The sequence below is a fragment of the Sceloporus undulatus genome, chromosome 4 (genome assembly GCF_019175285.1).
Source record: "Sceloporus undulatus isolate JIND9_A2432 ecotype Alabama chromosome 4, SceUnd_v1.1, whole genome shotgun sequence".
In the NCBI taxonomy this organism is placed as follows: Eukaryota; Metazoa; Chordata; class Lepidosauria; order Squamata; family Phrynosomatidae; genus Sceloporus; species Sceloporus undulatus.
The window spans coordinates 124,483,925-124,506,868 of NC_056525.1; the positions used below are offsets into that span (position 1 = coordinate 124,483,925).

The window sequence follows — 22,944 nt, forward strand, 5'->3', positions numbered from 1 at the left end:
GTGGCAAACAAAACAAAAAAAGCTGTCACCTAAGTCAGTCCATTAGATGAAACATCCAGCCAACACTTTCTAAGGGACTTTATTTGGATTAACCAGAAAAATAGTGATCTGGATTTTAAGTTTCACAGAATTCTTTCTTAGACATTATATTAAGTAAAAGGTGGCACAAAGAAGAAAGATGCTTTTGGCAGTGTTAAAGGGTAAAGATCTGTATCTCATGTGCTCCACCTGTCAGTTTCATGATGTTGATCTGGGACGTTCTTTGCAGATTTAGAACAGTTTGTGGCTGAGAGAATATGACTTGCCCATGGTTACCCAGTAGGTTTTCTTGGCCAAGCAGATATTTCAACCCTGGCCTCCAAATTTGTAGTCCAGTGCTCAAACCACTACACCAGACTGGCTCTTATCTTAGTGGCACTGGGCTTAGGTTTAAATATAGCTATTGGACTAAGCCAGGGATACTGGCTTATACTTGTCTGTTCTGTTCCTAGGAGTAAAGGACAAATCGCTCTAACCTTTTCCCTTCCTAGTGAAAAGCTGCAACTTGTTGTCCCCTTTTCCACTGAGTTCCCCTGTGATACCTACCAATGCTGTCAAAATGATTTGGGGGAGAAAGGACCAAAATATAAATTCACAGGTTTTTGCCATAGAGGGCTGGGCCTATCTGACATGGGTCATTTGGAATGCTAAGTTGAATGTTCCTTAAAACCTGCAGGCAGAAAGTAGAAAGATTACTATTTGGGGATTATAGCTTCCCCCAAGCAGTATGATCACTGTCCATGTTGGATGGGGGATTCTGGGAAGTTAATCCAAAAGGGCAGCTTTTTGAAGCTCTGCCTGCAGGGTGAAGATTCTTTGTTTGAGAAGCTACTGAATGCACAACTAGTTCTCACACTTGAAGTCCCTGTCTTAAATATTTCAGATAACATTTGCATTTATTTCATAATCAATCTTGCCCTGTCCTTTTTGGCAAAGGCATTTGTATAAATGATCACAAAAAATGAAACTCTGTTTAGAAATGCCTCTTTCCTAAACCCAGTGCGTGAATGGTGTATAAAAGGGCATGTTTCAAGCCCTAGGAAAAAAGTAGGGTATAAATAAACTAAACCTATTTAAGACAAGGTGCTGCATCTCTAATTTCCTTGGAATGCAGCACACTTGTCCCTTCCCCACCCTCACTACCACCTTGGCTCCTTGCCTGAGGAAAGAGCCAGGTTGGTGATGAAACCATGAAGGGTGTGCTTGCTTCTCTACCACAGTAGAGAAAACCTCCACAAGGTGGTAACCCTCCTCTGTGGTGTCACGTGGTGCAGTCTGTACCCCCCAGATCCACCCAGTGATGCCAATTTTTGGATGGAAGCTTTCCCCACTTAAATTGCTGGCATCATCCCTCCTCTATCCAGGCTGAAGAAGACCTTTCATTTCCAGAGACCCACTACCAGGTAGAATAGAAAATTCAGGGAGAATAGTGAATTCAGGGAGAATAGAAAATTCTGGGCTAGACAGAACAGTGATCTGGCTTAGCTAGCATGGAGCAGTTTCACATGTTTTGTTCTAGAACTTGGATATGTTGTGTCTTTCAGACTACAGCTTCCAGAATTCCCCAACCAGCATGGCCATGGCTGGGAGAGTTTGAGATTATTTGAGAAAGTAAAATTTCCAGCCTCTGTTCCAATTGCATTAATCTAGAATGGCAACTGAAATGTTTGGACATTTTCCCTCTCCATGATGTAAACAGAAGAATTATCCTTCTCTTAAAATCTCACCAGAGCACCATTAGATCTGTGAAGTGAATTATTATTACAGTATTATTATTATTATTATTATTATTATTATTATTGTTATAACCCTGTGCTTATTTGTTTGATGTCTTTAAAAAAACACCTCTGTTCACTGTTCCCAGCAGTGACAACTTGCACTTTGGGATAACCATTGATGGTCTCTTCTCCCCTTTCCAATGGCTCAGCTGGCAGAACGACTAAAACTATCTGATCCACGGCTCCTGGAGAGACCTGAACAAGAAGTGACTTTGGAACCAGATTGGCTTATGGAGCTTCGAGACCGACATCGGCAGTGGGAGGTGAGAATTGTGGAATGGAGTGAAGGTGGACTGATTTGGGAGGTATAGAATCATAACTGGAAGAGACCACAAGGACCATCCAGTCCAACATGCTGCCATGCAGGAGCTTACAATGAAAGCACCCCTGACAGATGGCTATCCAGCCTCTCTTTAAAGATCTCCAAAGAAGGAGACAGTGTTCCACTGTCTAACAGCTCTCACTGACAGGAAGTTCCTCCTAATGTTGAGGTGGGAATCTCTTCTTCTGTAGCTTGCAACCATTGTTCCGGGTCCTATTCTCTGGAGCACCAGAAAACAAGCTTTCTCCAGCGTCAAGATGACATCCCTTCAAATATTTAAAGAAGGCTATCATATCACTTCTTAACCTTCTCTTCTCCAGGTTAAACATACCCAGATCCCCAAGTCTCTCCTAATAGGGCATGGTTCCCACACTCTTCACCATTTTGGTTGCCCTCCTCTGGACACGCTCCAGCTTCTCCACATCCTTTTTGAATTGTGGTGCCCAGAACTGGACACAGTATTCTAGGTGAGGCCTGACCAAGGCAGAATATAATGGCATTATTACTTCCCTTGATCTAGACACTATACTTCTATTGATGCAGCCTAGAATCGCATTGGACTTTTTAGCTGTAGCATCAGTTGATTCATGTTCAATTTGTGGTCTACTAGGACTCCTAGATCCCTTTCATAAGTTGTCTCATTAAGCCAGGTGTCCCCCATTCTATATCTATGCATTTCATTTTTTTTGTCCTAGGTGCACTACCTTACATTTCTCTATGTAAGCCCTGGTGGCACAGTGGTTAAATGCTTGTACTGCAGCCACTCACTCACAAACCATAAGTTTGCGAGTTCAATACCAGCGAAAGGGCTCAAGCTCGACTCAGGCTTGCATCCTTCCGAGGTAGCTAAAATGAGTACCCAGATTGTTGGGGGCAATTAACTTACACTTTGTAAACTGCTTAGGGAGTGCTTAAGTGCACTGATAAGTGGTATAGAAATGTACTTGCTATTGCTATGTTGAAATTCATTTTGTTAGCTTTGGCCCAGCTTTCTAACTATTAAGGTCATTTTGATCCTGTCCTCTGGGGCATTAGCTATTCCTCCTAATTTGGTATCATCTGCAAATTTGATAAGCATGCTCCCTATTCTTTCATCTAAGTCATTGATAAAGATGTTGAATAGCATTGGGCCCAGGACAGAACCCTGTGGCACCCCACTGGTTACTTCTCTCCAGGATGAAGAGGAGCCATTGGTGAGCATCCTTTGAGTTTGGCCAGTCAACCAATTACAAATCCATTTAACAGTTGCATTGTCTAACCCACATATTACAAGCTTGTTTGCAAGAATGTCATGGGACACCTTGTCAAAGGCCTTACTGAAATCAAGATATGCAATATCCACAGCATTCCCTTCTTCTACCAAGCTGGTAATTTTAACAAAAAAGAGGTCAGATTAGTCTGGCCTGACTTGTTTTTCAGAAATCCATGTTGACTTTTTGTGATTATGGCATTCTCTTCTAAATGTTCACAGACCCTCTGTTTAATGATCTTCTCTAGAATCTTTCCTGGTATTGATGTCAGACTAACTGGGCGATAATTATTATGATCCTCTTTCCTCCCCTTTTTGAAGATGGGGACATTTGCCTTCTTCCAGTCTGCTGGGATTTCTCCTGTTCTCCAGGAGTTCTCAAAGATTATTGGCAATGACTCTGAGATTACATTTGCCAGCTTTTTTAATACCCTTGGATGTAGTTCATCTGATCCTGGAGACTTAAATTCATTTAGATTAACCAGGTATTCTTGTATTACCTCTTTACTTACTCTGTGCTGCTTTTCCCCTGTTGTGTCCTCTGCTTCATTTTCCTCAGGTTGAGCACCCTTTTCCTTTTGTGAGAAGACTGAGGCAAAGAAGGTGTTGAGTAATTCTGCCTTTTCTCTGTCCCCTGTTAGCATTTTGCCATCTTCTCCATGTAATGGCCCTATCATTTCCTTCTTTTTGCTGTGAATATACCCCCAAAGCCCTTTTTATAATTGTTCTTAACCTCTCTAGCAAGCCTGAGCTCATTCTGATAGGAGATCAAGCCAACAGTATTTTTTATTATTTATTTATTTATGATATTTATACCCTGCCCTTCAGTCCTAATGGCTATCAGAGCGGCTTACAATTATTATTTTTAATTGGACAGTAGGCAGAATACATAACCAGAGCTGGTCATGAGATTAGACTCTGTGTATGGTTTCCATCTGAATAATCTAGTCCTAATATCATCATGATTTTATATATATATATATATATATATATATATATATATATATATATAATCATGATGATATTAGGATTAGATTATATATATATTCATTTAAGCTCAGGAAGCCTTCTGTCTATCTCACCTCACTTACAGGTACACATGGTACATCACCTTTTCTCTCCTTTCCACATCACTGCTGCATCCAGAGCCTTTTCCATTTCTTCTGTGCTTGTAGAGGGAAAAGGATGCTAATCTAATTTAAGAAATAAAAATGAATATAAAATTGTGTCTCTGTGTGGTGCACAGTGTGTATGTACACACAGAGAGACATTCATAAACAATATAAATAATAACACAATAACCAGTCCCTAGATCAGTTCAGTACTAGGACTGGCCAGACTCATCTATATTTTTGCTGTTGTATTGTTCCATTTTTACTGTAATTACTGAATATGCACAATGTGGGAGATCACAGCATCACCTGGTAGCATCTGCAGGCTCCCTGGCTCACATCTTCTGCTTAGGCCTCTAGCAGAGAGAATGACATTTAATGACATATGGCTTTCTTTGTGTCCTTTCTTGACTATGTTTCTAGGGCCCAGTTGAGCTTTCAAGAAATCCTCCACTGTCTGGTGGCCTAGTCAAGCTCTTCAGAGCTGCCTCCAAGCCAACAACCCAACTTCCTGCTTCCTCGTTCACCCCATTCATGATTGCCATCTCCTGCAAGACAATCAGAGAAAATATGTCTTCATCACCCCAGGCTGATGTTTCTCTGACTATCACCCCTATGGCAGACAAATATATGCCGCTACTGTCATGCTGATCAATTAGTTTGCACTTTGCCTGTCACCTCTCCTCAATTTCTTTCCTAGTCTCACTTCCAGGGACTTCTTTGTAAACACTGTTAGAGTTTGTCATTTGTCCACCACATTTGGTGCCATTTTGAAGGCAGAAAAGTGGTATATACTTTCTAAATGAATACAGTGAGCCCTTGGTATCTACTGGAGTTTGGTTCCAGGACCTCCCATGGATACCAAAATTAATGGTTGTACAAGTCCCATTAAATACAGTAAACAGTAAAATGGTGTCCCATATATAAAATGGCAAAATCAAGGTTTGCTTTTTGGAATGTATATATTTTAAAAATATTTTCAAGCTGTGGATGCTTGAATTCCATGAATACAAAGGGCTGACTATATATAAAAATATCCATGGACATCTGTGGAACTGCATATTTCATAACTACCAGAAGGGAGCTTGAATACCTATAGTTTGCTTCTGTACTTATAGTTGTGATAGGCATTTATCCCCCTCCTCATCCCCCCCCAAATATGCCAAATGACTGTGACACACCATGGGTTACAGCTGGTTAGAGTGATTTGTCAAGGGTCTCTATGACTTGTCTCTTGTTGGTACTTTCACAACCTTCATGACTAGTGGGTCTCCAGAGCCTGCTCCATTTGGCCACAAGTTTAACCTAACTTATGGATTTTTTTCTTCTTCCTTTTCTTCTCTCTCATCTGATTAAGGAGGAAGGAGGTCTCCTCGGTGCTACATCCATACAACCAGAATTTCCTGGGATCAGTGGACCAATACCAGGTAAGAGAATTAAGCAGCCAAACAACCATGCCTTGTATAACAGTCAAGAACATTTTTAAGTGCATCAGATTGAATAAAATCATCCTTTTAAATTTAATCTGTCATATTTGAGAACTGGACTAGGTGTGATACCAGTACCACATCATATTCACTGGCTCCTTGTTTGTTTCTGGATCCAGTACAAAATGATGGCATTAATTTGCATGGGGCCACAGTATTTGAAGGATCACTTTTCCCCATATGTTTTCACCCAAACCCTGAGATCAGCATTAAGGATCTTGTTTTGCATTTCCTTGCATGAATCTCCCAGTCAGCAATGATAGTGGACATACTGATTATGGTATTCTGAGGACTGTAGTAAACACACACACACACACACACTCACACGCACACACACACAAACACACACCCAACGTTTTCAACATTTATTTATGGTGTGATATTATGTGGGAGTGGGCTTTTCAGTAGTAGCTACCCCATTAAGGTCTCCATCTTCTGTCTGCTGTCCTTGCTGTCCAAATGGGGTGATTTTTTGTGAGTGATGGTACTGCAAAGTGATTACTTATGGATTTAGTCTACACATAATTCTTACCAGGGAGCATGTCACTAAGCCAAATGGATCTGACTTTTCTGTGAAGAACAGGGCTGCATGGCTCTTAGTAGTGTGGTTCTGGGGCCAGATTTATGTGCTTGGGTCTAAAATCAAGGCCAAAGTGACAGAAGCTTTTCTGTAAGCAGTCAAAATATTATCTAGTCTCATCGTGGCTGATTCTGATTGGAGATAGCTGTCTAGTATCTCATACCAGAAACTATGCTGGCATGTACTACTTCATCCTTTTGTTATGAGATCCAAAGACTGCACCTGTAACCTTCTACTTTTTAAAATCATGTCCTCTGTGACTGAGCTGTTTCCCTTCCTCTTTAACTGCTCATCCATTTAATGCTTTATCTTGAATTAGATCTCTGCCTCAGTTCATGATTCCTGAATTGGGAATAATACAGATGTTCCACATCAAATCTTATGTCATCTAGGTTTGGCTCCCTGTTCAGAGCTTGCACAAAGTCAAGGATGCATGGCAGATCTGGACCACCAAGCTTCTTCTCCTCTGTCACCAGGAGCCTCAGCTCAGTGCCATGAACCAAGTATGGACCAGGAACTATATCTCCATCCTAGACCTGGACTTCCGTTAGATACAACAGATGCTGATTTAGAGATACATCTACCAGGGATTGGCCAAGCCTCTATTTTGTCACTAGGAGGACCTCCAGATGAACTCTCATCATGTTTGCACCAGCCACCAGGTAAAGAGGATTGCTGTGATGATCCAAGATGATGTATGTATATGTTTGCTTATCTAGTCTCAGGCTCAAAAACATATAAAACTAGTCCCTTGATTCTAGTGACAGTGAGAGAAGCAACATGCATGACTAATCCAGAGCTTGCAAGTATTACTTGTTTTGGCTAAACCTCCCAGCATCCTCCAAACAAGAAGGCTAGTGGAAGGACCTGCCAGTGGAAGGACCAGACAGGATGGAATGCAGCTGCTCGGAATAAGATAATTAAGGAAAACTGACCTTTCTCCTGCTCATGCTGGTCCTCTGTCCAAGAGCATGTGAAATTCTCATGGATAGCATTGATTAGTTCAGTGAGATGAGATGGAACAAGACCTACTTGTTTCAATATCCAGATGGCTCTCCATCTTGTCCATTTTCATGCCTGTCTTTCTTTGCCTGTCCTCCCAGGTAGGGTCGGAAATGTTTTGGCAACATGTTTTGGACTACATACTCCAATATCTTTTACCATTGGACATGCTGTCTGACAACTGAACTCCAAAGCATATGGGAAGCAAAGGTTTCCCATCCCTGTCTGAAAGGGATTAAAAAAAAAAAAGATAATGCAGCCGTGTTCACATCCAAGATGTACGAAGCCTCTTTTTTATTTAAACATTAAAACACTCTCTTATTGATTCTGATGAGAGTGCATCCTCCCCTGATTGTAATTTCCAAAGAACAGCAGAAAGGGGGAGACTGATGGAAGCATTTGTTGGTCTAGGAACTTCATAATTCATAGTTACAAAAGATGCAGATTCCTTGAGAGAGGAGGCTGGGATGTTTTGGTGTGTGATTGATGCTTTTGAAGGCTGTAATTAACAGCAGGCAGCAGATGATGTGATTAAAACGCATACAGGGAAGGGGGAATGAGGGGCATAGAAGCCGGGGTTTGTGCCAGGCTGGACAATGGAGAATACTCTACAGACAAAAGTACGGCCAATATGCACATGTTAATCCAATGCAGAGAAGGCTCTTTCCTGCTTTGCACAAAAGCTATTTTCTTGAAATAGAGAGAACAGAAACCAATGTGGAATATTTCAGATACTTCAAGAAACCTCACAGGGTTCCTTAGTTTAAGCTGTGAGGGCTGACATTGGCCCGTTACAGATGGGCCTCTAAGTACATGCTGAGCACGTACTAGGGTTAGGAAGCGGCGGCGCTTCCACACCCCCCAACCCTAGTACGTGCTAAGCACGTACAAAATGGCGGTGGCCGTTCCACATGGCCACCGCCATGACTATGTCATGACCGCGCTGCCTCCAAACGAGGCAGCGCGGTTGTGACGTAGTGGGGCCACGCGAGGGCGTCTAGTGCGCCCTTTCCGCGGCCCCGGAAGGAGCTCCATTTCTGAGATCCTTCCAGCTTTGCATTGCTGGGTGCAGCCTTTAGATGGCTGCGCAAGGGGCCAAGTGGCCCCTTTCTCCTCCTCCCTGCTGTCACGGGGTGTCCTTGGGGCTTGAAGCCCCAAGGGCACCCCTTTCCAGGCCGCGGGGAAGCAGCCTTTTGCCGCTTCCCTGCGGCCTGGAAAGCGGCGGATTGGGGCCTCGGAGGCTGCCGTTCTGGCAGCTGAGGCCCCGATACACTGGGGAAAGGAGCGCCTACAGGCCACCCCAAAGGGGCGGTCTGTAACGCGCCATTGTCTCACAGCAGTTTTCACTGTTGATACAATGCTAGCCATAAGGCAGGAGTGAGGAAAGACCCATGAGGACATATTTGCAGCCACAGAGGGGCTTCTACCCCCCCCCCCCATGCTATCTGGGTAAAATGGAGGAAAATTTGTTGGGGCACCTCTGGGTAGTTTTAAGCTGCAAGGGAACTTTTTGGAAAGCCAAAACTGACTTCAGTTCACATCTTAGTTTGAAAAAGACCTCTCCTGACCCTAAAATGGCCCTCTTGGAAGGAAGGGGGCATGGTTAAATTAGCCCAAATAGATGCCTGCAAACAGTTTAACTAAAGATACCTGCAAACATTTTAACTAAAGAAAACATGAAATGGGGATGAGATGGGGTTGCTGAAAGGGCAGTATGACTGTCCAAGGTTTGGTGAGGGGTGGCTGTGGCTCTTTGACCCTGGGAAGGTGCCTATTCTTGCATAATGGAAAACTTATTCTGGCCAAAGTAGCTGTGTATTGACTCCTGTATCTTCCTCTCTGGGGTTTTGCTGAGGCTGTCTCATCAGCAATTTTTTTTTATTTCTGCAAATTTGCAGCCCAAACTTATGCAGGCTTATTTGGATGTAACTTCTAGTGAAGGCCAAATTGGATGTTATGTGAGAGGTTTGTAATTTGTATTTGGTTGGCATGTTATTTCCACATGATTCTTTCAGTGTCATTCTCTTCTAAAAGCAGCTAGAGGGTCTCTCAATTTTGGTTGGACCCACACCATGAGATGTATGTAGAGTGGAGTGAATGCACATGCACATGTGTGCTAACATTTTCTTCTGTGTCTTTGGGCCAGTCCCAACCTGGAGCTGTTATGAGACATGGATAGGAAAATGAGACAGGCCTGGGGTGAGATTTAGTTTGGGGCTGTGGTGCATCAGGAGAGGGTAAAGTCTGTTTCCCAAAGAATGCCCCTGGTCCAAACTCAAGTCCCATGAATGTTTTTAGGAGAAGGAAATTGTGCAGGATGATGCATTTACAGGTCTGCCACATTACATTTAGGCCTCTTTCACACTACACACTATGATTCCACTTTAACTACTATAGCTCCATCCTAAGGAGTCCTGGGATTTGTAGTTTTAGAAGTCACTGGAGGAGCTCTCTGGGTGAGAATTTCAAGTACCCTTCCCTAAGCTGCCAAACCCAGGATTCCATGGGATACAACCATGGCGGTTACAGTGGAATCAAAGGCCTGTTACAGACTGCCAAAATAAAGCTGCTTCGGGTCTCTTTGGAGGTATGCTATTTAAATGATGCATGGGTCGTAAGAATCCAGAAGCTGCACCAAAGCTGCACTCCAGTGCTTAGGAATGGAGTGTGGCTTTGGTGCAGTTTCCAGATTCTTAGGATGCATGCATCATTTAAACAGCATACCTCCAAAGAGACCCGAAGCAGCTTTATTTTTGCAGTCTGTAACAGGCCATAGTTCTGTAATTGTGTAGTATGATAGGGATCTTAGCTTAGATCTGGATTCAGTTTGTACATACTCTGAAGAAAGTTTATATATCAGCCTGAAATGGAGGGTCTACATAGGATTTACTTTTAAAGTCCTTATGAATTTCAGCTTTTTTTAAAAAAAAATGCATTAGACTTATGGCCAAAGGAAACATGATATGAATTATGACCAAATTAACCATGGCATGAATTCCTGCAATTCGAATGCACACTTTTGGTTATATAAATAGGAGCCACAAGGAGGAATGTGCTGCCCACATATACATGGGTTGAAGGTCTTTTTCTTTCACTCTCTGCTATCATTCCAGGGGGCGGGGAGGAAGCCTCTCTAAGGGCTTTATCACACACAGCTTTTAAAGTGCTATACAAGTTGGATAATAGTGCCTTTGGCCATACATAGCGCAGGACGCCATCTCCCTCTCCCTGCTGCCTTGTCCTTGAAGCGTAATTAGCCATTGACAGAAAAACCCATCAATAAGATCCCAATAGTGTTGGCATAGCGCTAGTCCTCAGGTGCAGTAAATTACTGCAGTAGCAGGATTGTGTGGTCAAGTGGTGTCAGTGTCTCCTCCTTTCCCCGTCCCCCTCCCCTTCACTATTCCAGAACAACCTTTTAAAAATATTTTTCTTTTCTTCTTTTTAAACTGCATTCACAAAACTCAACAATTGCATTAAAAAAAAAACCCCACACAATTATGGCACACTGGTTAGAGTATAGGGCAGAGAGGCAGGATTGAGGATGAGGGTGGAAGAAAGCAGGAGGGGTCAGCAATAGCTAGATGGTTCTAATGGAAGGATGTGCAGTAGGGATTACTCCCAAACCAGTATGTATGCACTTCTCTACATTAACGCGATTGCGGCCAGAACAAGTGTCATATGATAAACTCCCATATTGCTATTTACATGTCAAGGGAAGCTTCTATAGACATCAATGAAGGCTTCCCTTGAGATGAAAACAGCAGTTCAAAGAACAGATTTTTGAGTGAAATGGAGAGAGGGAGTTAAATTCATCTTACTCTCCACCGCACTTCCTGTGGCTTGTTTTTATATAAGACCAACATCCACATTAATTGCCTTTACAGAATTAGCTGAACAGCACCACAGTAGATTAAAATGGACAACATGGCTATTTCTTTATCTGCATTATTGCTGTCATTTTTAATGGCTCTAGTTCTGTGTTTTAATGATAACTAGATGTATACAGATCAGTGGGTGAAATTTTTGTAGGTGTTGAAAATAAAATGACATGACAAGTTTGTTTGGCTTCTCTATTATCACCCTGATATAAAAATAAGCACAGAAATAGAAGATATAAATTACATTTACAGCATGATTTTTATGATATTATGGGGACAGAAAACTAGGGCCATTTTTACTATCTTAATTGAATGGTTTAAGTTTAAATGTCATGTGTTACTAATGCATTATTAACAATTAATATAATGAACTAATTTTATAATTTCCATGAATATGAACAAATTAATTTTTGAAATAACGGGTGTATAAACGCTAACATTTCCAAGCTGAAGTACTTCCCAGGAAAATTTTGCTGTCTGTTTCTGTTTATGGAATAGCACTTCTGTTTCAGAACTTAGGTGCTTTGGTTACACAAAAACCCTTTTCAGGGCATTAGGGTGATACATGGAACCAATAAAATCTCTTTTAATCTGGTCTGCAGGAGACACTGTGGAATCCTCTGGGCCATATCACTTCCCAGGGGACCAGAAGAACTTTTTGGAGCATCATCAGGTGAGAGATAGAGAGAGATGGAAAAGGAGACATCAGCATTAGAAGAATGTAGGAGAGATCTGACATATTCCTCCTCCCAACCTGTCCCAGAAATCTCAGTTTAGCAGCCATACACCATCACAGTGCTGGCTGTTGTTGTCTGTCCTACCAGTATGGTTTGGCTGGAGCTCCTGAAAGCTGCTAACCAATTTTCCCTAAACTCAAAGTTATTATTGATGGTCTGAGATGCAGTGTCTCTTTCCTATATAGTATTATGAAACAAAAGGAATTCAAACTAACTACACTTTTGCATTATAAAATGGATGGAGAGTGGATGGAGAAGTAGGAATTCTACTACTACAGTACTAGAAATGAATGTGATCCAATGAAGTTGGATCAGGACAGATAAAAAGACATAGTACACAGTTGCACTATGGAATCCACTACTAGATATTGTGATAGCCACCAACTTATGCAGGTTTAAAGGGTATGTAGACAAATTCATGGAAGATGAGGTTAAGAAAGACTACTAGTGACTATGGTTATATATACCCCATTATTGGAAGTAACGTATCTGAACACCAGTCACTAAAGAAAGACAACAGGAGAGTGTAGTTACCATGATCTCCTGCTTTTGGGCTACCCCCAGACATCTTGCTAACCAGTGTGAGAAGCTGCATTTTGGACTTGCTGTTCCAACAGAATTCCTCTTCTGTTCTTATGACTATATATATGTTCCTTCTTCACAAACATCTGTCTAAAATGGAGAATAAAGGACCTTGGGGATCAACAAGATGTTGAAAAAAGATAATCTATCATCTGTTACAGACTGCCAAAATAAAGCTGCTTCGGGTCTCTTTGGAGATATGCTGTTTAAATGATGCATGCATCCTAAGAATCCAGAAGCTGCACCAAAACTGCACTCCAGTGCTTAGGAATGGAGTGTGGCTTTGGCGTGACCTCCGGACTCTTAGGACCCATGCATCATTTAAACAACATGACTGCAAAGAGACCCGAAGCAGCTTTATTTTGGCAGTCTGTAACAGGCCTATGTCTTTATTTTAAAATGTTTAACATACTTTTTTTCAGTGTAGTCCCCAAAATAGTACACAGATTCATAAAGTGCAACAACTCCATGATAAAATTTGATGAGGGATACTTGGGCTCAGGTCTCTTCACTGTCATAGATTTCCTTGGTGGTCTTGGGCAAGTCACTGTCTCTCAGATTTATTCATTCCACTTGTGAAATGATAAAAGATATTAATTTGGTTCACAGGATAATTCTGATGAACAGCTATGTAAGGAAAGATTTTGGCTCATCTTTAATCTTATGGATAGGGTTAGTGTATAAGCCTGTAGGTTTAGGCTACAGATAATTTTTGCCTGATCTATTGTTTGTGTAGCTCTGATTCCTGCTGCTTCCCTGATACCAGGACACTGTAATGACCATGTTTTCTGCCTCATACCAGAAGACAATAAATGCCCGGACCCGGTCTGTCTCTGAGAGTTCCACTATATCCATTACTGAGGATACCTCACAATCCTTGGAAGAAGGTACAGAGGAGGGAGTTGCATCAGAGAAACCACCAGTGGAAGAGGCAGAGCAAGATCAAGCCCAGGTGAGATGTCTTATTGAGAAGAGTAGCTGTGCTGACTGAGCAATGTGCTGAGACCCATATTTTAAAGCAGCCTTTCCCAACCAGGAGCCCCCCAGATGTGTTGAAATTCAACTCCCATTATCTTTAACCAGCAGCCCATTCTTACCTGTCATACAGTGGCTGCAATCCTGTATGGCTCAGAATAGCATAGTATTCTACATGCAGACCTGCACAAGACTGGATCATATACGACCACTTTGACATAATGCAGAGATTTTGAAGCCCCTTCCCATGCTGCATGGGAAGCAGGAAGGACTGGAGAAGATTCTGCTATGTCTCCTTAGTGGCACTGAGATCTTCCAGGGTCCTCTGAAAGTCTCAGTGCTACTGCAATCATTTCCATTCTAGCAACAGGTGCTTCTCTGATCTTGCCTGCTGTCCATGAGGCATGGAAAAGCCATGGTGGTGCATCAGAAGCTGTATGGTAAATCCAAGAGAGGGGAGCCTTTGAGCAGTGCAGAGGGAGGAAGGGAGTACCAGTCTCCACAGTGACCTGAAAAGTAGATAGGCAGGCATAAGGAAAATGTATACATGCACATGTGAGTATGCCAGCCAGTGTGTATGTCAACCTTGTCTCTACTTTTTAGTGGTATATATTAAAAGTTCTTAAGAATGTTGGTCCTTCTCTATCCTGCTTGCAAAACAGAGCAGGAAAATATCATGCTGATTTAGAAGCCTAGTTTTCCCTGCCATCTTTCAATACACATTTACCACTTCTCTTAGAAAGAGAAGTGCCCAACAATCCTCCACACTCAAAGTTTTGTTGCCTTTCAGGCCTCTAGCTCTGGCTGGTTCAGTTGGTTCCGATCCAAACCAAATAAAGATGCAAACTCTTCCAAGAAAGTACCAGCTTCCCTCTTAAACTCCACTGTTCCTGTTTCCCAGGTAAATAAGGGTCTTCTTAAAAAAGTTATTTTCTGTTTTTGTGTTGCAGGAATTGGCATTCTTCTGATTTTTAATTGCTAAATAATGAAGATTTTAAAAAGTACAACGTTAATTTGTTGTGTGCTATGTTATTTAGTTGTGTGTCTTCAAATCATTTCTGATTTACAGTGACCCAAAGGTAAACCTTTCACAGGGTTTTCTTGGCAAGATTTGTTCACAGGAATTTTTGTCATTGCCTTCCTTTGAAGCTGAGAGAGTGTGTGACTTGGCCAAAGCAAGTCCTAGTCCAAAACTCAGACCACTATACCATACTGGCTTTCATGATAAGTCATGTATCTGTTTTGTTAAATTTTAAGTTATGTATCTGTTTTACTTAATTTTTAAAAAACTCTTAAAAATACAAAAAACGGCCAACAAGTCCCCAAAGTGGCCGAAAAGAACAGCCTTTTTGAAGTAATGAATAAACGATGACAAAAATGAGCAGTCATTTGGATATTTCATAAAAAGAACATTGTTATGCCTTTGTATAAGAAATTGTAACACGTCACAGGTAGCATTGTTACTTGTCAAACCTTACCTCCATGCAGTGCTTCAGAAGTACCCTCCCTCCTCTCCCAGCATTCCCCAGCAGGAATGTTTGGTGAGCCATTACTGGTCTTCTCCATGAGAGACCCTTGATAACATTCAAGGAACTCCAGTTTTCCTAGAACATAATTTGGAAACCCTTGGCATAGATCAGCCATGCAAGATGACTGTAAACAATGCAGTAAGGCCGTGGAGATTAGAATCTTGGATTCAATTTGTTAGGAGGTAGAAGGGAAAAATATGGAATGCTAAGGGTAAGAGGAAGGTTGGAAATGACAGAAAATACTTTAAAAAAAATCAATATTGGCATGACTAAGGACTACTTTACACATTCACCAGTAACACTTTCTCCAGATTGTACCACTTTGAGCTGCAGTAAGGAATGAAGTTTGGAATCTCTCTACAATAAAACTCAATCAATAATAAACTTGGATGTAGGAAAAGAGGTTGTTCAGGGAAAGTGTTGCCTGAGCCCTTCTCCCTGGCATCATGGTTCTAGTTGTACAGAAAGGTTTTTATGGAAAAGAGCATTCACACCCTCATCCTGCAGCCGGTGGTTGTACTGTTCAGGCAAGGGCTGACCACTTGAATCAACTGAATACACTTGTCCCTCCATATTCACTAGGGTTAGGGGCATAAGACCCCCGTGAATATGGAAACAACGCAAATAACAAAAACATCATATTTTTACCTGAGAGGACACCTCTCTAGGAATCTCTAGGTACTCCAGTGTAACTCTGCGGTTAACATCTGCCAGACACTGACCATAGAACTGCACTGGAGGAACTACAAATGCCGAGTAGAGTATTCTCTCTAGGAATCTCTAGGTCTTTCAGTACAACTTTTAGTTAAAGTTGACTATAGAGTTGCACTGGAGGACCTAGATATTCCTAGAGAGAACATATTAATCAAATCCGTGAATAATCAAATCTGCAAATATCAAAGCCGCAAATATGGAGGGATGAGTGTATACAATCTTCCCTCCTCTCCCACTGGCCTCCTTCTCTTGCTGTGCCCTCATCATAGCTCTCCCTTGACTGTTTGCTTCCTCTACCTGGCACTTTCAACTCTATACGCACAGCATCTCTTGTTTCTGCTGCCAGCATTCCTTTAATATTTTAAAAATAACTCTTGAGGATTTATTACTTTAGATATTTTTTTTTCTTCTGCTTTCTTCAACTTGATGTTAATGTTTAATTTTTTTCAATCATGAACATGCTTTCCTTGATCTTTCCTTTCCTTCATATTATCTGTTACTAGATGAAAAGCACATGAGAAGAATCATTAGCTTGGTTTTCTTTTTAATATATTGCATAAAACCTAGTTATCTGGGATGAAATGGTAACTAAACTGTATTGTTGTTTTTAAGCACCAGTCACATATTAGTATAATCACATCCTGATGAATGTAGTCTTGGAACCAAATCCCAACAGTTACCAATGACTCACTTTACATGGTTCAAGTGCTACTCTTGCATTGTGTTTCACTCTGTTGGGGTAGTTGAGGCAAACCAGAAAACACTAGCTTGTAGCATTCAGATTTTTTTTTTAAAAGTAATAAACCAGTATCTATTTTAGTTAGCTTTAAATAATGGGAAAGTAAAGAGTTACTTTTAAAATTGCAAGTATATTGAAGAAATTAATATTGGTATCTGCTTATCCCATTATTTATGGTGATTTATGGTGAATTAAGTTTCTTTGGGGGGATTAGAATATAATAGTCATTCTTTTTAATAGTGAATGCACATTCTCAGTGTTTCTAGAATTGTTGCCAGAAAGTGGTTACTAATAAGCAAGAAGAGAAACATCCGCTTGCTTGGGAGAAGCTCAAGGTGTGCAAAAAGGGTGGGTTTTTTTCTTAATGGAGTAGAAAAATCTTAAGTCTCAACCCTCCTAACAGTTTCATGTGAACTAGGCATGCTTTGTGGCCCCATGGAGAGCGCAGTAGCACTCTGAGGAAATGCAAACGGCAAATGTAGCTCATGCCTTTCTGTCAGGCCCTACACCTGCCCAACTAAATGTCAAAAATGAAAAAGACAGAAATATGTTGTATAGCAGTGCTGGCAAACCTATGGCACATGTGACCTCTCTGACATGTGAAGCCATCTCTGAGGGCATGCAAAGACAGTTGAAGGCACAGTAGGATGAGGGAAGAGGAGGAACAGGCGCACACCTGTTCCTCTGCTTCTTCTGACCTCCCATGCTTTTAAATGTTTCTGGGGAAGTCTCACCTCCAGAAGTCTTTGTCTCTGGGGAAGTCCCACCCCTGGAATTCTCACCTCAGAAGTCCCACCCCCAGAAGTCCCATCCCCTGGCACTGGGTGACACCCAATGCGGGAATGCCATTGAGTTGGCCGCTCGATCTCTAAAAGGTTCACCATCACTGTTGTATAGCAGCAAGTGTCAGCTCTGGTATACAATTGTCCATGCAAGGTTCTGATCCTGACCCTGTTTGCTGTCACAATTCCTCACCCTTTGCCATTGCTTTTGACCCTGGTGGTTGGTTGTCACCATCCTGGGCTGTGAAGCCCTTAGCTTGCTCAGTCCTAGCAGAGTCACAGATGACAGTTGTTTTTAATTAACCAATTTCTGCAGATTTCTCAGTCTTGTGTATGCTTTCACATTCATATTATATTGACTGGTGTCCTGGGTGTTGATTTGGGTTTTTGGGGGGTGCAGATATGTCAGGAATCTATCACAGGAACACTGAAGGCAAATTCTGAAATTAGGTGACAGGCACTTCATTTTTTTCAGGAATGTATGTCTTTATTTCTGCAGGAGAAAGGAGCTCCGCCACCTTCCCTTCCTCCCATAGATGTGATGAAGTCTTCATCTCTTCCTCCTCCCCGTTTTTCTCATCTACCTCACACAGATGGCAACCCTTTTTCAAAACGCTCTCTGGGTAACTATAACCTTTTGTGTCTCTGAAAGGACTGCAAACATATGGGCAACACGGTTGTGAGAAGAAGTATTTTGTGTGCAAGGCGTTTTGCCTGTTATTATTTATTGTTGTTGCTGTTTAAAATTCATTAGTCTATTTTTTTAGAACCCACCTTTCAACCTACAACTGGGAATTCTCCATTTTCTGTAACATCTAGCACCCACACACAACTCACCCAGTGTATCAGCTTCATGGGGGAGCAAAGGGATCTAGCTCCAACAACTTGGGAGAAAGTACTCCTGGGTTACTTTTTATCCAATCCATTGTTAATGGAGTAAACTTTTAAAAGATATATGTATATATTGTTTTTTCAGGAACAAGAAATCCGCTAGGTTTTAGCAGCAGAGAAGAAACCATTTTTCCAAATGCTGGGGACCAGGTGAGAATCATAGAATCATACAGTTAGAAGAGACCACAAGGGCCATCCAGTCCAACCCCCTGCCATGCAGGAAATCCAAAGCAAAGCATCCCCGACAGATGGCCATCCAGCCTCTGCTTAAAGACCTCCAAGGAAGGAGACTCCACCACTCTCTGAGGGAGTTTGTTCCACTGTCAAACAGCCCTTACTGTCAGGAAGTTCCTCCTAATGTTGAGGTGGAATCTCTTTTCCTGGAGCTTGCATCCATTGTTCCGGGTGCTAGTCTCTGGAGCAGCAGAAAACAAGCTTGCTCCCTCCTCAATATGACATCCCTTCAAACAGGGCTATCATATCACCTCTTAATCTTCTTTTCTCCAGGCTAAACATCCCCAGCTCCCTAAGTCGCTCCTCATAGGACTTGGTTTCCAGACCCTTCACCATTTCCAGAGGAAAAGTCATGTTGCATGAATTTGTAAAAGTATTATCAGGGCAGAACAGAGACTGAGTAAAACTGAGCTTTTGAGAATACCTGTTGAAAGAAATACAAGGCCAAATATACAGTATTGATAGCCTTGTATTTTGATGCCATATGTCTCTGGTGGTGCTATTTTCCTTGGTTTTGCTTTGTTTCTGGCTTTTATAAAATTCTGTCAAATGTCTGCACCTTGTTTTTCCTCATTTATGTGAAGGCTTTCATGGCCAGCATCCATAGTTTCTCTGAAGATGCCAGCCACAGATGCTGGCGAAACGTCAGAAAGAAACTCTTCTAGAACATGGCCACATAGCCTGAAAAACCCACAAAACACTTTCCCTGTTTATGTTTCAGGCTAGTTTTGTCACATCCCCAAGAAGAGGAACAGTTCCACACTTCATTCCCACTAAGGTATGGATGTGTGTACTTGTGTGTCTATGGGTGTGGACATTATTCAGAGTCCTTCAAGACAAAAAAAAAAGTATGTAAAAAAATTATACAAATTAAGCTGGCCAAAACGTATTGCTGCAGGAGATACAGGATCAAATAGCACCTACCTGTTTGCATACATAAGCATAATGTACTCTTGACACTGGTGAAGGGCTGGCACAGCATCTTCCTAGAGAGAGATTATGTGGCCTGCACAGCCCTGCCCTCCAACAGCTCAGCAGTATTTCACACCACACTCTCTGCATCTGCCATGAGAGGCAGCTCTCTCATTTTGCCTTATATTTGGGTCCTGGAAATAAACTATGACAAAGGATCAAGGGGTTCTTGACAGCTACTGACAGCTACCAGTGTCAAAAAATTTGGTCAAAGTTCCTGAGGCATGGTCTGATGTTGGTACCTTATCCTATTGGCCTGAGTGTGAAACAGTGCTCAAATTTCTTATGTTAACTATACATACATTACTTTATTGCAATCAACAGCCTATTAAAATAGCATGTTAAATACATTTTAAAACAGCACATTCGGACATTCACATTAAAAATATAAATACATTTCAAACAATTCAATAATATCTAATATGTTAAATATAGTAATGTTACATATACAAAGATACTCTAGTTAAAATAGCTGGGTTTAAAACTTTAACCACTTGCTGAGTCAGAGCCCTGGAGCAGGATAACCACAAAAGACTTGGAGGAGCGCCCAAGGAAATGTTGTATGATGGGATATAGTAGATCTTCCCTGCCCCTCCCTAGTAACAACTCTTATCTAGAGATAAGAGATGGGACAGAAATAAGCCTACTAAGGTGATTTTATATGGCATTGTCTCATTCAAGGGTGATTCAAAGGAGTCTGACATTGTTTTGACAGTCTGCTCCTCCAGCAGCTCAGGCTTCATGGAAAATCACTGAGAGCAATTTCCCCAGATTAGGTGGTGGGGAGAGGGAGAGCATGGAAGTGGGTCTTCAAAAAGCAACCCAGCAACTCTAACCAACTTCGGCTCTATAGCCTTTTCAGCTGTCTTGTCTTATTCACCCTCCTTTTCTCCCAAGCCAGGTAAACTGGTCTCTGCATGCATGAAACCAGGATGGGTTGGTGGATTACTTTTTGATGACCCGCTTCCATGCCCTCTCACTCCAGCAGCTCAAACTCCCTAGAGAACAATTGAAAGCAATCTTCCCCAGATTGGGTGCGGGGAGTGGGAATATGGAAGAGGGCCATCAAAAAGCAATCCAACAACCACATCTGGGCTTCAGGCACAAAGGGACCAGACTGTCCAGCTGGGGAGAGAAAGAAGGTAAAATAGACCAGGCTGCTGGAAAAGGCAAACAGCTGCAGCTGTGGCAATTGCTCCCCCTCCTGAAGCCTAATGCTGTTGCATGTGGTGGCCTTAGGCTTGTGCATGTAAGTTTAGAAGGGCAGTGGCAAACCCATGAATAATCAAATCCATGGATCTCAAATCCATGAATGTGGGGGGGGGGCAACTGTATAGTGAACTGTTTGGCTTTTCCTCCTAAGATTGGCACATTCCCTGTCAAACCACCTATTTATATGGGCTTTTGGTATTTTGTAGTGTTAGTACCAACCTGTAGAGAGAGGTGCAACTCCTGTATAGGCCAGTATACCACCCTCAGGTCTACTGTAATTTGGCTGATGTATTTTATAATGTGTTATGGTTGGAGATACTTGTTAAAGGCCTTCCCTTTTTCAGTGGACCATTTATTGTATTTGTGGCAAACGTTAAGCTAGAAGGTGAGCAGTGCTGCAAATCCAGTTTTTAGTAAGTCTGTTAAAGCCAGAGAATATTCCAAGGGCAGATTATCACTGTCAGAACATTTTGTTACTCTAAAATTAAAGCCCAAATGTTTTCAAATATTTATGAATGAAAATATAACCAATGGCACTTGACCACATGGAGGAAACAAATGTAAATTCTCCCCATAAGTCATCAGGGTTAGTGCCATTCAGAATGTAGAAATAAATTGATGGAATTATCTTTAGAGTGGCATGACTTGGTTTTAAGTTGTTCCTTGCTTGTTTTTTGATGGTGCAGTGGGAAGAGAAATCCATCAGATATGGTTCTGTCCTCGCATTAAAATTACCCACAATAATAGGGAATTTAGCCATCTGTTCTGAGTAACAACATTAAGCCTTAAGCCTTAAGACAAGTTGACCTATTTTTTTTTTAATTTTTAAAATTAAAATCAAGGTTACATGGGCAACATTACATAAAAACAGAGATGGACTCAGAACAAAGAGATACCTTCTTTGCACCAGTTTGATCATTGAAAGAGAATCATATTACAAAGGACGACCCACTTCTGCTCCAATGTTATAGAGATAAGATATAAATGGGGACCATTGTTCTTCAAAAAGCAGAGGAGGATTCCACCCCAGCAACCTTCTAGTTCAGTGTTCTCTGCATTTAACTCTTTGGTGGAGCTTCTCCTCCACAGCACTTGTAGTAGTAGTGGTAGTAGTAGTAGTAGTAGTAGTATCTCACCTACCTTGATTGGCAGATGGAAGAACTGAGAAAATGGTGAGATGTTCCAGTCTGTAAGTTGTTTGCAGAACCTTCGCTTATTCTTCATTTGATGTTTTAGTCATTTTTACAACAGAGTGAGGGTTATACTGCTTGATGGGGCCTACAGTTTTGCTAAAATTCTAAATTCTGTTAAACATATCAAATGGTATAATCATGAAATTAATAAAAAATGGAGGCTTACATCCAAACTGGCCACATTTGCAAACATTTATTTTACTTGTGCAATTTTGAGAGCTGCATAATTTTTTTAAATGGTGAAAAAAAAATCAACACTTTTTTTTCCCGTAACAGGTCACCACACCAGGAGCATCTGGCACTGGACATCAACAATAGAAAAATATCCAGTGACACTGCCCATGTTATCTGTAGTGATCAAAGCCCTCCATAATATTTCTCCCTCTCTGACAGATCAAAGGCCAATTCTTTCCTTTATTTCTCTATCTACAGGGTATCACCAAAGTTTGAGGGGTGAACATTTGCCTCTTCCCCTATTGTTTGTTAAGTACTTTTGGACAATGAGGTTCAGCCAGTGGTGTACAGTTGGGAACCTTTTAACTTGTAAAAAACAACAACACAAAATAAAGATTTCTCAAGTACGTTTGTGAGAGCTCATTTGTTAATGAAAAGAAAGATTATTACCAGAAAGTCTTCTGATTTCCTTTTTATGTTCCCCAAGGATGTGAATTTAACTTGTTGCAAGGTCAGTGAACACAGAGAACTATTTAAATCAGTCTTTGGACTGGATAAATAATGCAGATATATGTAGGAAGTCGCTAGATGTGTGGTGTGGTGGCAGTGGTGTTGGTACTGTGTGTATGTATGTGTGTATACACACCACACACATCCGTCAAAGAATCTGAAGTTTCTTTAACACAGTGGTGGAGAAACCTGCTAGGAAAATGCTGGATGTTTGGGTGCTTCTTCCTCTACCAATGCATGTGCTACATCC

The 22,944-nt window shown here is 41.5% G+C and overlaps 1 protein-coding gene across 1 annotated transcript in view; it reads left to right on the top strand.

Annotated features, from left to right (window-relative positions):
• The window catches only part of SEC16B (SEC16 homolog B, endoplasmic reticulum export factor), a 46,595-nt gene extending 24,004 nt beyond the window's left edge, over nucleotides 1-22,591 (top strand). Inside the window, exons 14-23 of the mRNA XM_042464358.1 lie at nucleotides 1,967-2,080; nucleotides 5,858-5,927; nucleotides 6,960-7,229; nucleotides 12,053-12,123; nucleotides 13,572-13,721; nucleotides 14,535-14,645; nucleotides 18,008-18,131; nucleotides 18,485-18,549; nucleotides 19,355-19,411; nucleotides 22,287-22,591. Of these exons, the coding sequence (XP_042320292.1) occupies nucleotides 1,967-2,080; nucleotides 5,858-5,927; nucleotides 6,960-7,229; nucleotides 12,053-12,123; nucleotides 13,572-13,721; nucleotides 14,535-14,645; nucleotides 18,008-18,131; nucleotides 18,485-18,549; nucleotides 19,355-19,411; nucleotides 22,287-22,328 (1,074 nt within the window). The 3' untranslated portion in view covers nucleotides 22,329-22,591. The remainder of the gene's footprint in view (nucleotides 1-1,966; nucleotides 2,081-5,857; nucleotides 5,928-6,959; nucleotides 7,230-12,052; nucleotides 12,124-13,571; nucleotides 13,722-14,534; nucleotides 14,646-18,007; nucleotides 18,132-18,484; nucleotides 18,550-19,354; nucleotides 19,412-22,286) is intronic.
• The last annotated feature ends 353 nt before the right edge of the window (nucleotides 22,592-22,944 follow it).